General features: G+C 42.4%; 3 protein-coding genes across 3 annotated transcripts in view; all 3 read right to left on the bottom strand.

The window, feature by feature from the left end:
• LOC146676534 (carboxy-terminal kinesin 2-like) overlaps positions 1-15,811 on the bottom strand; it is a 296,438-nt gene that overhangs the window by 43,313 nt on the left and 237,314 nt on the right. The window lies entirely within an intron of this gene.
• Positions 1-15,811, bottom strand: part of LOC146676544 (protein NLRC3-like) — a 47,664-nt gene that overhangs the window by 13,026 nt on the left and 18,827 nt on the right. The gene's annotated exons all lie outside the window — the stretch shown is intronic.
• Positions 5,162-7,609, bottom strand: LOC146676546 (uncharacterized). The gene is made up of 6 exons (XM_085402140.1): positions 7,574-7,609; positions 7,386-7,457; positions 7,167-7,285; positions 7,003-7,063; positions 6,794-6,888; positions 5,162-6,683 (listed from the first exon to the last, which is right to left on the bottom strand). Exons 1-6 carry the CDS (start codon positions 7,607-7,609, stop codon positions 5,162-5,164), a joined length of 1,905 nt encoding a protein of 634 aa, XP_085258266.1.

The following is a 15,811-nucleotide window of genomic DNA, read 5'->3' as shown; positions in this document are numbered from 1 at the left end:
GCGGTGTTAACACTCACCCTGCCTCAGCACAGCTCTCACTCTCCTCCTGCTCTCTCACACTAAACGGAGGCTCAGCTAAACTCACTTCCTCTCTACTTACAGGAAACCAGCGCTCAGAGGAGCCGACCGGCCTCACATTTCACCCACAGACACGAACAGCGTGGAATTATTTTATGTCATAAGAAGAAACATTCATGTTAACACTCACCTGCCTCAGCTCCACCTTCCTCCTCCTGCTTTCACTTTCACTGCTGCTCCCTAAACACAGAGGATGCTGGGACTTGTAGTTGTTTCCTTCCGGTGCGGTCTTCCTCTTTGTTTGTTTGTGTTTGTGTTCAAGATATTTCGATCATGTAAACATAGGGTTGCCAACTCCATGAAAAATAAATAAGGGACACCTCGTGGCCAGGGCCGGGCGACCCAGTTGTCTTCACCCTTCCCAGTGTGGTGAATTTTTTAGCTCTTTTTTTGTGTGTGAAATTATTTTTTAACCATTTGACTTGAATTTGATTTAAGCAGATGCATATTCTTTGTGACATGAACACATGAAAATCATTTAGCCATTTATTTTTAGCTCAAAATGACAACATTAACACAGTAAAATAGGTCTCTTTCTTAAGCAGAAGCCTGTCATGCTTAACTTTTGAGAATATAAGTAAATCTTTCTTTAAAAGAACTCTGTCCTGCTTAACTTAAAATTATATAAATTAATAGAAAACAATAGAAAGAAAAATATTCTTGTAACAGTGCACATTTAGTGCATTTAGTACAATTGGCTTCAGTAGAGGCATTATTTCAGCTTTTGCTCCTGTTTGTAAACCCGCTTGAGTACGCATCATAACTCATCATCATTATTCATGTATTACTTTTATGTATTAGTCATCTATTTGTTGTAATCATCTATCCTTGCAGTTGTTTATTACACAAAATAAATTTATATTATCACACTTCTGGCCACATAGCGCTGATATTCACTGCACATGCCCATATTAACCTTAACCAGAGGGTTTAAAAAAAGAGACAGTGTTTACATACCATATCTGCTTCTGCCGTGGCCTGGTGGACAAAAAATTGGTTTAGGGTTCCCCGAGCTTTCACGTCCCTCATGTTCTTCATGTGCCCACCACTAGAAGCTGCCTATGGAAAAAGTGCACCGGCACACAGTGCAGTGTGCTTTATAGGTGTTATCGTGCACTTTTCCAGCCAGGTGTTTTCCTTTTCCCATTCCTCCCTGTACTTTTTCAGCCTTTTTTTTCTTTCTCTGAGGGGAACAAACATTGCTCGCTCGTGAGCGTGTCGCCACAGCCGCTCACACTGCTCACACGCAAACACGTAAACGTCGGTGAAAAAGACGGTGCAGCACGGTAGTGCAGCGTGTGATCTGGACACAAGCGATGGAGGCACAACTTGTAGAACTTTGGAAAGCTCATCCGAGCCTTTTCGATGTGGCATCACAAAATTATCACGACCACAACAACCGTGAACATAGTTGGATTTACATTGCTGCTCAATCACAGCTGCCTGATCAATGTTTTTCATTAGCAATTTAGCAAAGTTGATGGTGGTGGTGTGTCTGTGTGAGAGAAAGACAGAGAGAGAGAGAGCGACAGATTTTCTGTTATAACCTTCATTATATGGAGGCACAGTGTGCGCACTCAGGTCGCATCAGAGCATCGGGCGGTATAGTGTGAGACCTGCATCGTGACCTACCAACTGCGAGCCAATCGTGCAGTTTGAAAATTGCAGTGTTTGCCCAGCTTTAGGTGTACTGTCGTCCAAGACTTGCAGCACAGTGTCGGCGTTTGTTTCCCTGTTGGCCAGGACTGGCCTGGGACAGAAAATCGGGCATTTTGACTAGAGACCGGCCCCCCAGGTATTAAAGCCATAAAGCCTTTGAATGAAAACAAACACTGTTGTGACAGTGATGTACAGTCTTGTTGGTATATGTATGATTTCTATACATTTTACATCAGATAAAAACTTTGGTTGTAAGATTCAGATAATTATTTAATAACAGTGAGACATTTTAAATGAGAATAAGAAAGAAAAATGGTAAAATGGTCTGTATTTGTAAAGCGCTTTACTTGGTCCTAAGGACCCCAAAGCGCTTTACACTATACACAATCATCCACCCATTCACACACACATTCATACACTAGAAAAGTATTTCTTTGTGCCCCCCTTTCCCTGTTAATGCCCTACCTGGCCCCCTGGCAACACTTTGCTAGACCCGCCTGTTGTGGAAGTTTTCCATTTAAATAAAGCCTGCAGACGAGCGGTGAGCGGTAGCTAACATTCTTTAATCAAAACACACAAAGAACAGACAACCAAGCTTGATGGAGAGCCTACATGACCACGGGGCAGGGTCAGCAGAGTCTCCCTGAGCCTAGCATGGCTCTCAGTTAAATACCTTCTCCAGGAACAAAAGGCAGTACACAGCTGTTTCACACCTTAACACTAGAATTACTGAGCCTTTTTTTTCCCTGGTGCGAGTCCCTACTACTAGATTTACTAGCCCTGCGCAAATTTGCGTAAATTCCACTGGCACTGCGTTGTCTTTACAGTCCCTGGCACAGCAGCTGCAGCAGCTTCAGCAGCCTGCGTCTGTGCTAATATTTCCTTGTGCTACATGAATCGGCAACGAAGTTCCTGAGCTAGAAGACTCAGAAACAATCTTCTTTTGCCTGTCCACCCTGTACATGCCTTGTACAAAATGTAGGCATTCACCGCTAACAGGTCCAGCATATTGTAGAAAACCGCTACTGACCACCTGCATGTTGCTGCTCTTATGGAATACATCCGCACAAATTGAGTAAGTTCACGCCAGACTTTATTCACCGTGCCCCATAACGGCGTTTTGCGCTGCAGCAGTCTGTGCGACAGTGACAGTGAAGTAAAGAAATTGTCTGTTGTGACGTTTCTCCCATCATCCAAAAACGGCTCCATCAGTTTCATGACCACGTTCTTGATCCCAAATTTGTCTGGCTTGGCTGCGATACACTGTGTGAATGGACAACGAACCTTGGTAGGGAACAGCTGTTCATCTATGGTCATGTGTTCTCCTGGAGTGAAACTCTTAGCACAGTTCTTGTTGAAGCGTGTCCAGATGTCGGAGATCGCCGCAAATTTATCTGTTTTCACCCGTTCTGCCCGCGTGTCCCTGTCATCAAATCGAAGGTGTTGCATAATTGAAATGAATCTATCTCGGGGCATTGTCTCTTTGATTACTGGCACCAGAAATCTTTCTGACCAGCAATCCACAATGGCACCAACAGGACACATGATTGCTCTTACAAACAGGATTGAAATGAATGCCATCAGTTCATGAACTGACAAATTCCAGTCCGGCTCTATTCTGTGGGCTTGATGGACCGTACACTCCCTGATGGTCTGCAGCATTCCCACGTCTAACAGGCAAAGGAAGCTTTGGAGCACACTTGTAATCTTGCGCTGTCGGAAGATAAACAAATAGAGAATGGTAAATTTACATGAACCTCACTCTAAATGGGTTTATATAAATATCATATCTACTATGGCAGTGACAAACCTTAGCAGACTCTGTGGGTCCAGCTTGCGCAGTGAAGCACGAACGATTTGCTACTGCACTGGGCATTGCAATGTCCTCCTCTACAGTGCCGTCTTTTGCCGTGTGGCTCTGGCTGGGCTTCCCAGTACCACGGGGCCTCTTCTGTGGAGGCATGTTGGGTTCTTGTTCCGTCTCCTTTTCAGATTCTTCTGAGGAGGTATCAGTGGCCTGCTGGACAAATGAAACCTCTCCTCCATCAGAATCTGCTTCGTCCATTTTCTGAAGCAAAGCCAAAGCCTGTTGCGCGGAGAGGTTCTTCCTGCGTGGCAGTGATACGGAGGCCATCCTGATGTGCGTTCTCAGAAATGCGAACAAGAAATGATTCTCCCGTCTGGGTCGGTCTGCTTTTATGCACAGCACTGTGCTGTAGTCAAGCAATGCCACTCCCTCACATACACAGTCACAGTGGAACAATGGAAGATCTGTGCTGAGACTCAAGGAAGGTGTGAATGTGTGTCTTTTATATTTGCAGGTCAGTCAATGTGTGGGATATTTTGTATAGATACGGCAGGCATTTCTGAAAGTCGTAACACAGAGGTTTGGCCTGACTTGGATCTGAGCAACTCTGAGTGTGCAAATGCAAATGTGCCAGGCCTCAAGGATAATGGGTGGTTTGCACAACAAAAGCTGGAGGAGAAATGAGCTGACGACCTGTGAAAATCTCAGCAGGGGTGATTAACACCTCGGGACTTGCACCAGAAAATAAAAAAGCCAGTAATTCTAGGGGGTGTTGGGTTTAGGGAAGTTACGCAAATTTGTGCAGGTTTAGTAAATCTAGTGATAAATACGTGGTAGAAATCCCAAAAGGGTGATTCTGTTCACCTGGACGTAGCATTTTCAATGGGAGAAACGCCTCCTGAACTGAATTGTCTCAGTTGATGGCCATGCGGTTGGCCTCCTGAACTGTTTCTTTGGACTGTTTTTCCTCCTCTTCTGAGTTTTCCTTCCTGGAGCTCCAGCACCCACCCAGGTTTGGTGGAAATGTTCTAATTTTAAGAGTTTGATTGCAAAAGAATAAACTGCTGATGTCCGCAGAAGTTTTTAACTTTGGTTGAAAGGACAAACTTTGAAAAATAATAGACCTTTGAGGATTTGAGCATATGGCAAACATTATGCAAAGTTCCTCTTAATTGTAAAACACAAATCTGAGGATGTTGGAAGACATGTGTGGTTCTCATCAGCTTTGTGGCATGTAGATGCTCCTTTTATTAATATTCCTAAGTCTGGAAGAATACTCATAAACACTGAGGTCCTGCTATGTGCCAATGTGTATCTGGGCCATTACTAAACAAAGATGTGAAGCAATGTTAATAATTGTTGGTAACTTTTTTTTCATTTCCAGGTTTCAGTTACTGCTGTTGATATGTTAAGAGTAAGAATAAGTTCAGATTCTCTTAAAGATAACAACACTAATATGTTAACAATTGTTGGACTTGTGGAGGTATTTTGAGAACCCTTATAAACATCTGAAGGAAAAATATTCTTTAATCATAGATGCAGACTCATGGAAAAAATATTGATTAATCATTTTATTTGATTTTGTAGAGTTGGAACAAACAGATTGGATTCTCAAAATCAGTCAGTTTCTTGGGGTCTGAAGCAACAACAGAACAGGGCTCTGAATTTTTGGCAGAAGCCCTTTTTTTTCTTCTTTTTCTCCTTTTTCTCCTTGATTTTAATGTTGTCAGACTTCTCTGAATTATTAGTAAAAGAGACAACTGGCTCAGACATGGATAGACATACAGAAGGGAGTTCCTCACTAGGAAGATCATCAGACGTTGCCAGACTTTCAGAAGCAGGCTCTTTAGTAGGAAGAACATCAGCCTTTGATGAACTTTCAATGAGAGGTTCTTTAGTAGGATGAACATCTGGAACATCTGACTTTGGCAGACTTCCACGAGCGGGTTCTCCAGTGGGAAGAATATCAGCCATTGTTGAACTTTCAAAAAGAGGTTCGGAAGTAGGAAGAACATCTGACTTCAGAACACTTTCCCAAGCAGGTTCTTGAGGTTCTTTAGGAGGAACAACATCTGGCTTCAGCAGATTTTTACAAGCAGGCTCTTTAGTCGGAAGAACATCAGCCTTTGTTGAACTTTCAAAAGGAGGTTCGGAAGTAAGAAGAACATCTGACTTTAGAACACGTTCAGGAGCAGGTTCGTGTGGTTCTTTAGTAGGAAGAACACCTGACTTCAGAACACTTTCACAAGCAGGTTTTTGTGGTTCTTTAGTAGGGAGAATATCTGACTTCAGAACACGTTCACGATCAGGTCCTTTTGGTTCTTTAGTAGGAACAACATCTGACTTCAGCAGATTTTCATGAGCAGGTTCTTTAGCTGGAAGAACATTGGCCTTTGTGGAACTTTCAAAAAGAGGTTCGGAAGTAGGAAGAACATCTGACTTCAGAACACGTTCACGATCAGGTCCTTTTGGTTCTTTAGTAGGAACAACATCTGACTTCAGCAGATTTTCATGAGCAGATTCTTTAGCTGGAAGAACATCAGCCTTTGTTGAACTTTTGGAAGGAGGTTCGTGAGTGGAAAAAATATCAGCAATTCGTGAACTTTCAACTGGAGGTTGGGAAGTGGGAAGAACATCTGACTTCAGCAGACCTTCAGGATGAGGTTCTTTAGTTGGAAGAACATCAGACACTACTGGACTTTCACAAGGGGGCTGGAAGATCTGGCATATGCTCGTCTTTGCTACATCAGAAATTGCCCTGAGTAGTCCTGGTGCAAAGTTTGCAATGTGGCTCAGCAGAATCTTTTCTGAATATTTCTCTCTGACTTCAGACAGGATACTTTGCACCATGTCATCTCTGATGGACCTTGAGAAGATGGCCTGGTTTTCCGTTGTTAGGAGAGATTTGGACACTCGATCCAAAGTGGCCTTTGTCACACTGGTGGAGAGGATGCTCAATTTTTGGGAGGACATGTTCAGTAGGGGGTAAGAAGGAAGCTTCCAGAAGCCATGCAGGACACGGGGAACCACCTCTATCACCACGTCTGTTGCAGTGAACAGTTTGGAGGTTTGTGCGTCCTGCTGCCTCTCTTTAAGGAGGTCAATGTACTTCCTGACATTGCTGAGGAGCTTAGGTGTTCTGCAGAATAAAGTTATAAGAATGATCTTTTACACCTATTTAAAAAAATAACAGAAATTTTGAAATACTGTAGCTGGACTGTTAATGATTTTATGTCAGAGGTGACTCACTGAAATTTAGGAGGTATGGCCTCTGGAAATTCCAGCAGCATCCGGGCTTGAAACTCGATGTCCCTCATTTTATTTATTGTGTTCACTGCCCACACCTGAAACAGAAAGCATGTTTACATTGCAGTTTTGTTGAGAGGTTATGTGATTGTAGTAAAAAAAAAAAAAAGATCTCCAAATGACTAAAACTCTTGTGAGTTTTCTAGTCTTACCAGTTTCAGAAGAGGTTTGGCTTCTGTTTCTTCCAAACCCTCCAATTCAAACTCCCAAAGTCTTCAAAAGAAAACAAAAGAGAGGTTTTCTCTCAGCATTTACACTTCAGCACAAACAGTTTCAGGTGTGAGGTGGATGGTCTGTAGGTGTCACAGTAACTCACTGCTCTCTGACTGTCTCTTTGCTCCTCTCCACCAAAAGATCTCCCATATCTTCTGCAGTGAGGCTTGATGGTATTTGGTTTTCCTTCTGAAGTCTGAGGAATTCCGTCATCATTGCAATCTAAAAATAAAAGGAGACATTTAATCAGCATCACTCCCAGGTCTTCAGAAATCACTTGACATTTTATCTCAGTTTTGGTTTGGATGGATCTGGGTCTTACCTGAGCCCTGTAACCTGGTAGATACCAGCAGATCTCCACAGCTGTGTTATATATGGGTGTGTTGAACAGCACCTGTCAAAGAAATAAGAAATTACTCATTGTAACTTAAATTGATTCTCAGTTTGTCAGCTTATTAAAACTACATCAAATTCTTCAAAAATGCAGTAAAAACAAAAAGTGTCACATACCCTGATGGGTTTGTAGATCCCTTTACTGGCTTCCATTAAAACGCTGCTGTTCTATCACAGTTGGGGAAGAGAAACTTTCCAAAACTCTTCAAAACTTGTGTAAGATCAAATGTAGATATGAAAATACTCCTGACTTGATGGTTTTTCTTGCACAGATGAGCTCTTTTTCAAGTCTGATGCAGATTTAAAAATACACAATTCTAAAACAGTCACCATGGAAACATTTGATCCCTGCTTTATGTCATTAAATTAAAAGAAAACACTCTATTTTACACTACATTACACTATATGTTGTTCATTATATAAGTAAATAAGGGTAGGCTACAGCCGTCCTTAGGTCACTCCTGTGAAAAGATGCATACAAACTGGTGAATCAGAAAAGAAAGAAAGCCAACCTGCAGCATTATGTCCTTTTATGTTATTTCAATTCACTTCAGTTTTATTGATACAGCACCAAATCACAACAACAGTCGGCTCAAGGTGCTTTACTTTGTAAGGTAGACTCTAAAATAATATACACAAGGAGAAAAACCCAACAATCATATGACCCCCTATGAGCAAGCACATTGGCGACAGTGGAAAAAAACTCCCTTTTAACAGGGAGGAAGCGCCGGCAGTAACAGGCTCAGTGAGGGGCGGCCATCTGCCAGGAGTGGTTGGGGTGAGAGAACGAAGATGGGACAAGAGGCATGCTGTGGAAGAGAGACAGAGATTAATAACAAGTGTGATTCAATGCAGAGAGGTCTATTAACACATAGTGAGGGAGAAAGGTGACTGAAGAAGAAATACTCAATGCATCATGGGAATCCCCAGCAGCCTACACCCATTGCAGCATAACTAAGGGAGGATTCAGGGTCACCTGGTCCAGCCCTAACTATATGCTTTAGCAAAAATTAAAGTTTGAACCCTTATCTTAAAAGTAGAGATAGTGTATGTAAATATCTGGTTTCAACTGTGAATATACTGCTGTGTGTTGAAGTTCCTCTTGTTTTGCATAGAAATATACTGAACAACATCCAAGGCATAATATATAAAATAACATCTACCAGAGTTTTTTCTTTGAAAGAAGCTCCTTATGTCCATTCTTGTATATCAGTGCATTACTGAAACCGATTTATTTAGCCGTGGAGGGAAACAACTGAAATATGAAATAAACACACATGTAAGCTAAGACTCTCTAAAGAAACAGCATTGTTGTTGTTCGGCTTTTCATTTCGCCATTTGTTGATTCACTCTAAGAAAGAGGAACGTAATATGGGCCAAGTGATCAGTTTGATATCAATCTTTTGTGATAAACCGTCGTATTTACATTATTTGTACAGTACCAATGATTTGCTTTGGTACCTCCAGTTCTCCTCTGTCTGCCTGGCTGCGCTTCTCCAACAGCGCACTCGCCGGTACCAGCTGCCCCGCCCCCTCGCTCAGTCGCTTAGTGCCTGAGCTCGGATCATACCAATATTAGGGGGGATTTACGCACAGTCGTAAATTCCCACAGTGTGCACTATGTGCTTCGAATATTGTGTGTAGTTTTTGTTTTATAAAGTTGTCAGCCAGGCATCTAACTATGAAAAAATTACACTCCAAAAGACCCCGGGCTTCTGACAAAACAACCCGGGCTTAAGCCCAGTAAGTCACCCCCCCGCTCCGCCACTGATCTACACACAGGGTAGACTCTTGATGGAGTGATGAAGATCGGATATCTGCAGACATACCTAGGGGGTCAGAGGTAGTGATGTGCGATACCACTGATTTTCTTTCCGATCCGATACCAAGTAATATTCAGGGTGGTATCGACGATACTGATCTGATACCAATACTTTGTACAAAAACTTATTTTATTTATTGTATCTCAAATTATAGCGTCATAATGATTACAGGACATCAGATTTCTTGTTCTTATCACTTAATAATGCAGAGTTCATCATATAGAAATAAAAAAACTGAAGTTGTGCGCTGTTTGAACACCTTGCCTGCCTGCAGCACTAAAGGACTCCGTGAGAGACGTCTGTCTCGCCCTAGCAGCGTCGTCCCTGTCCCTGTCCTCCTCTTCAGTTCGCCTCAACATACGCTCGTTATATTCTGTGATATGATTTACTCTGAGGTGTTTGCAAGGTTAGTGATGTTGCCACAACCATACATGCCAACCCTCCCGATTTTTCCGGGAGAATCCCAAATTCCAGTGCCCCTCCCGAAAATCTCCCGGAGCCACCATTCTCCCGAATTTCTCCCACCCAGACAACAAAATTGAAAAACCATATCGCAGAATTTATAGCGTGGCCCAGCCAATTCCAGTTTCCAACAATGGCGGCAGTTTTAATATTACTCATATTTCTCTTTCTGGGTCGCAAAAAACTTTTAGCATGTTTTCAGGTGAGAATGTAGCTGTGTAAACGTCAAATATCTGAGCCGACCGACACATCATTTTCAAACCCCCGCGGTCTTTCGCTACTCGGGTTAAACATCATATATAAGTCACCTTGATAACTTAAAAATGTTATTGTTTGGCTTTTTCAGTGTTTTATTTGTTCGTGAGTAAATCGGTTTGGCTGAGATTAAAGTTATTAGATTAGATTAAATTAAATTTTATTAATCCCTCGGGACGGTTCCTCCGGGGTTTTCACACAGCTGAATAAACGTCAAACAGAAAACTGATTAACTCATTCACTGCCAGCCATTTTCAAATCAGGTAACTCCCCACTGCCGGGGTTTTTGAGCATTTTTACTCATTTTTGAAGAGCCACAGAAAACTGTGTGTTATGATCGCTGAACGCTGAACCTACCAAAATGAAGAACAGACTCTCTTCTTTCATCCAAAAAAAAAAGCTTGTTTCTACCATTTTCCATTCTTTAGTAATCAGCTGTAGAAGAGAGGTGGGTTCCACCAAAAATGCCTGTTTTGACCAAAAAAAAGGGAGAAAACGAGCTTTTTGTCAAAAATACATTTCAAGCAGAAATGTATTTTTGACACTAATATTTCTTGCTTTGTGACACCTCTAACATATAAAATAGTTTTTCACTTCTATAAAACAGAAATAACACTGAGAAAGGTTATGTTTTATCAAAACAATTTATTTACAAATATATGAAAAAATAAAATTCACTGACAAGCTGCCCGAGGTTGTATTCTGGCCCCTCCCATTGAAAAACGTAATTGACGTCTATAGACGTCAATGGCAGTGAATGAGTTAAACAGAAGAGTTTCAGTCAGCGCCCGGTTATATTTTAGATAGCAAGGAGCAGACGGCAGTTTCACTCCACCGAGGGAGCTCGTGATGTACTACCCGGCTTTCTTTAGACCGCGAAGGCCGGTCCTCAGGTGGAAGCAGCCTCTGAATTTGGACACCCCCGCTGTTTCCGGCCAGCCAATAATAACGGTGACATTTAATGTATTTTACCCGATAAATAAACCCTGTAAAATGTATTTATCACCCCCCCCCCCCCCCCCCCCCCCCCAAACAGCCCTTTTGAATGTCTCCCTTATTCTGAAGTTTCAAGGTTGGCAAGTATGGCCACAACACCTCACTTTTTTGCCACATGTATTGCTGCACAGTAGTTCTTTGCATCCAGCGCTTCATAGACGTCTTTGAGAACTTTTATCGAAGCAGTTCCAGTACTGTGCAGTTTCCTAAAACCAGACTGGAAGGGAGATAAAATCCTATTTTCATCCAGATAACTTTGAAGTTGATTATTTACCAGCCTTTGAAGAACCTTAGATAAGACACAGAGTTTGGAAATTGGCCTGTAATTACTAACTGTTGAAGAATCACCAGCTTTCAGTGGGGGAGTACAGAGGCACACTTCCACATCTGTGGTAAAGCCTTCTGTTGTAGAGAAAGATTAAAAATATAAGACACTGGCTCAGCTATGATATTTGCAGCCAAGTGCAAGAAGGAAGGAGAACGATTGTGAGGACGAGTTTCTGGTGTTGGGGCTATTCAAAGCCTTACAAACCTCTTCTACTGTGACAGGTGTGAAGGAAAAGGTATCAGTAAGCAGGAACTACGAGCAGAGTTGTGTGCAAGAGGTTTACCATCAGATACTGTGCTGAACAAAGAGCAAGAAGCAACAAAGTGTTTGTTAAAGCAACATTTCAGTTTTGTCTGACACAGGAGTGGAGTCGATATTTAAGTGAGGAGGAAGCTCTGAGGAGTCACAGCTGGCAGAGACACTTTATAGTTTGCCAAAACCTCCTACGGTCGTTTGGACTGTCAGTCGTTAAAGTAAAAAATAGTTACATCTTGATGATGGAGGCAGTAATCCGATTACACAGCTAATGAAAACGTAGCCAATCAGCATCAGAGCCAGACTTCCTGCCCAGGCCTGGTTTCTCTCATGTAGGAGATCGGCCGGTACTGAACCAAACCAGGCCTGTCCCGACCTTTCACCCTGACCTGGCAAAAAGGGGCGTGTCTGTCCACAAAGTAGACACAACTCTCCTGTAAATGTTCCCAAACTGACATTGTCAGCCTGTTTAATACGACCCCAGTTCAAACTGATGCGGGCTCGGAGCGTGAGATTTTAGTGTTTCTCACAGCACCAACTATGCAGTGATCACTCAGGTCGTTGGCAAAAACTGCAGATGTGGAAAACTTACGCAGCATATTAGTTAAAAAAGGTCAATAAGAGCAGATTTATCTGGGTGTTTAGGATCAAGGCGTGTGAGGCTTTAAATAATTTGAGTCAGTTTTAAAAACAAGCAGCGTGCCTTAAAATCATCAGACACAGAAGAAAGCCAGTCCCAATGAAAATCATCCATCTGAAAGACGTCATTAAAATGCAGCTCAGATAAAAGTTGAACCAGAGACGGTGATGTGCTGGGGGAAGCAGGTGGAGGCTGATAGCAGCCAACAACAGTCTGATTTCCAAACAGATCAATAGTTAAGGCCAAGATTTCAAATGGCTGAGGTGCAGATGGAGAGAACAAGACTTGAGCAGCAAGACAGAGCTTCACATAAACTTCCAGACCTCCGCCTTTTCTGGGACAGTCTGAGAGCTAAATGTTAAATCCATCAGTTGCTACGTTTTTATCCAGTAAAGATTTGGAAAGTCTCAGAAACAACAATGATACCAGCACCGCTTGAACAGGCCCAGATTCCAATCATATCCATGTTAGGAAGCACACGACGTGATGCACGTGTAACCCAGACAGTTTTTAACATCTGCTGGTGTTTCACATTCAGCCAGAGGCCCAGGGTTAGGTTGGATACCAGACAATAATAAAAGCATCGTTATTAGACTCTAGAGCTCGTTTATAGCTGACACCACATGTAGAGTTTAAGTTCACACAGAGACGATGACATTTTTCTAAAACCAGCAAACAATAAACAAGAAATGTAACAAGAGTTTCAGAAGAAGCTGTTTTACAGAGAAATGATTCCCTGAAGACAAAATTATTATTATCATCTTTATTTCTCCAGGTGAAAATTTAATTGAGATTAAAAATGTTGTTTTCAAGAGAGACCTGGCATCATGGCAGAAAGAGTCAGAAATACATCATAATTCAAACAAATACAAAATAGGAAAAACATCCTACATAAACTTCATAAAGTTTCATTAACAGACTTTGAACAATGTGGCTTTAATGTAGTGTTACATCCTGTTTGTTTGCTTCCATCTGTATACATGTCCAGATTCACTGTTATGTTTCTATTCTTACATTGCTGTGTGATCACTGTTCCCTCTGCTGACTGATGTGACCTTTTGTATCTCACACTGATACTTGTCATATTTGTATCTGCGCCTAAAAGATAAAAAGTTTTCCACGCTAAAACACAGCTCCACCTCCTGCAGTTCTCCCTCTGAACCACTAGATGTCTCTGTTATCTAAATGAAGACGTGCAGCACAGCAACCACAGCAGCGCTCAGATCACACGTGTCCTGTTATTATGTATAAAAGCATGAAACAGGTGAGACAGGTGGGATCAATATTAATGTTGTGGAAATATATGAAAAAGCAACAGAAGAGTGAAAACATTTCGTGTTTCTAGAAAGATCTTTCAGCTCACAGCTGCTCACAGACTGTATTTACAAGTGACAAACTGCAACTCTACAGTACATCTACAGTATATATCAAATATATTCTGCATTCAAATCTATTGAGTGATGTTTGAAAGTCTTTCCAGGTGAGTTTGATCCAGGAGGGTCTGAAGCCAGAGTCAGACAGAGACTGTGCAGAGACTGTAGAAGGACAGAGCAGCAGCAGAGCAGTCCAGATACACTGATGATCCTCTGTCAGATCCAGAGGGACACACAGGGATGATGCTGGACTCTACATTGTGTCTGACAGTGGAGCTGTTCTCAGAGCAGTTCACTCTGCAGCACTGACAGTCATCTGCACTTCTTCTCATTCCTCTGTCAGTCACTGCTGGATGAAGCTCTCCTCTCCACCTCCCAGTAACATGGCCCAGTCAGAGCGTCTCTACACACAAGCTGCTGCTGCTTCAACCTCTCTGGATCATCAGGACACAGCTCCTCCTCTCTCAGCACACACACCGTCCTGTTTACCATCATCAGCTCCACCTGCAGAGAGAAGAAGGAAGAGCAGAGGAGATAAACGAGTGTTTCCAGAGACTCTTCATCAGCTGTCAGTCAGTGATGCAGCACATCCAGTATAAAGAGCAGCAGGGACTTCAGTGCTGGGACTGTACTAGGACTCATTGTTGCTTCACTTTTTCTAATCTTTGGATTTTTATTGAAGTTGATGAAAATGTTTTTCCCTCCTAGTTTGAGTTTGGACTTTCATTCATTAGAAGAACCTTGGTGTGTCCACTCTGAGCTCTGTAGGAACCCCAACAACAAGCCCAACAATCCAGATGGACGGTTCCAGCTGTTAACTGGAGGAATTCCATCCAAACATCTGCTCTCACTAAATTCTTCCTCACCTACAGACTGTGTTCTTCACTGCTTTAAACTTGGAAACGAATGCAGTCATTGGTCTGCGTGCTGCTTTGTTCAGAGAGCTGATTGGCTGTTGACAGTGTTTGATCAGAGCGTGTCAGCCGTTACTATGGTGACCATAAAGGTCAGAAACAGGAAGTGTTTGTGTCCAATCCTGAAGCCTGTCACCGTTCTCCTCTCACAGCTTCACTGAGAAGCTGCAGCTTTACAGGAAACACTGGATCTTTGTTTCATACTGACTGTGTTTAGTACAATACTGCTGACAGCACCACCCACTCACTCCATCACTCTACTTACTCCAGAGTCTCCAGTCTGTAGTCTGGACTCTGCTGAAGATCAGACAGCTGCTTCACATCTGGATCCTTCAGTTTGTTCTCACTCAGGTTCAGCTCTCTCAGATGGGAGGGGTTGGACTTCAGTGCTGCTGCCAGATAATCACAGCTGATCTTTGACAAACCACAGTACCTCAATCTGTATAAAGAATGAAAGATGTAAGTTTATTAGACAAAGTGTGAGCTTGAAATCATTCAGTGTTTCATCATCTGTTCAGAGCTGAAGAAGGTTCAGAATGTAGAAGTTTAGAAAATGGAAACTCCAAACAGCTGAAGCCAACAGGAAGCAGCTTCAAACAGGAAACTGTGCAGAGTTTCAGACTATATGTCCTGATGCAGCCAGTTGGATTTTGGAGATTTGAATCTCTGTTCTGTGACTAAGTCCTTGAATCATTTCTTCCAGTTGGTCCAACAAGACAGACTAAGTGTTGGACATGTGTTGTGGCTCCATTAGGGGAGCTTCTAAATGTGATGTGATGGCCCCTCTGGGTCTGTCAGGTCACAGCACTGAAGAGAGCTCAAACTGGGCACACAGTTGTTCCAGTCTGGACCAAAGACTATATACTGGGACTGAGGGACTGCTTTGACTGCACCCACTGGGACTTTTTAAAGGCTCATGTTCTCACTTAGATCATCGATTTCTACTTACATTTCTTTCTGGGAAAAATGGGGATTACTTTGGAAACAGGAAGTATTTTCCCCAATAAGCAGCCCTGGATTAGTAAATCACTCCAACATGTTCTCAGGCAGAAGAAGCTGTCTTGTTATGAGGGAGAGAAGAAAAAGATTGAGGCACAGAAACTTGTTGAAAGAGAGATAAAGCAGCTAAAATCAGGTGTAAAAGTAAAGCAGAGGATGAGCTGAATAAAGGACACTCAAGGCTGGCTTGGAAAGGAATGAAGTCCATGGTGGGGATGCAGGACAAGGAGCAAAGATGAATGTGATGCTGAATCAGCAGAAGACTTGGACTCATTTGATTCCAGCTTTGATATCATTGATTTCAATGAAG

This window comes from Rhamphochromis longiceps, linkage group LG3, assembly GCF_057381845.1.
Source record: "Rhamphochromis longiceps isolate RC_006_pf linkage group LG3, R_longiceps_female_GT1.1, whole genome shotgun sequence".
Lineage (NCBI taxonomy): Eukaryota > Metazoa > Chordata > Actinopteri > Cichliformes > Cichlidae > Rhamphochromis > Rhamphochromis longiceps.
Note: the sequence above shows the minus strand (reverse complement) of the source record. Positions and strands in the feature narration are given on the sequence as shown.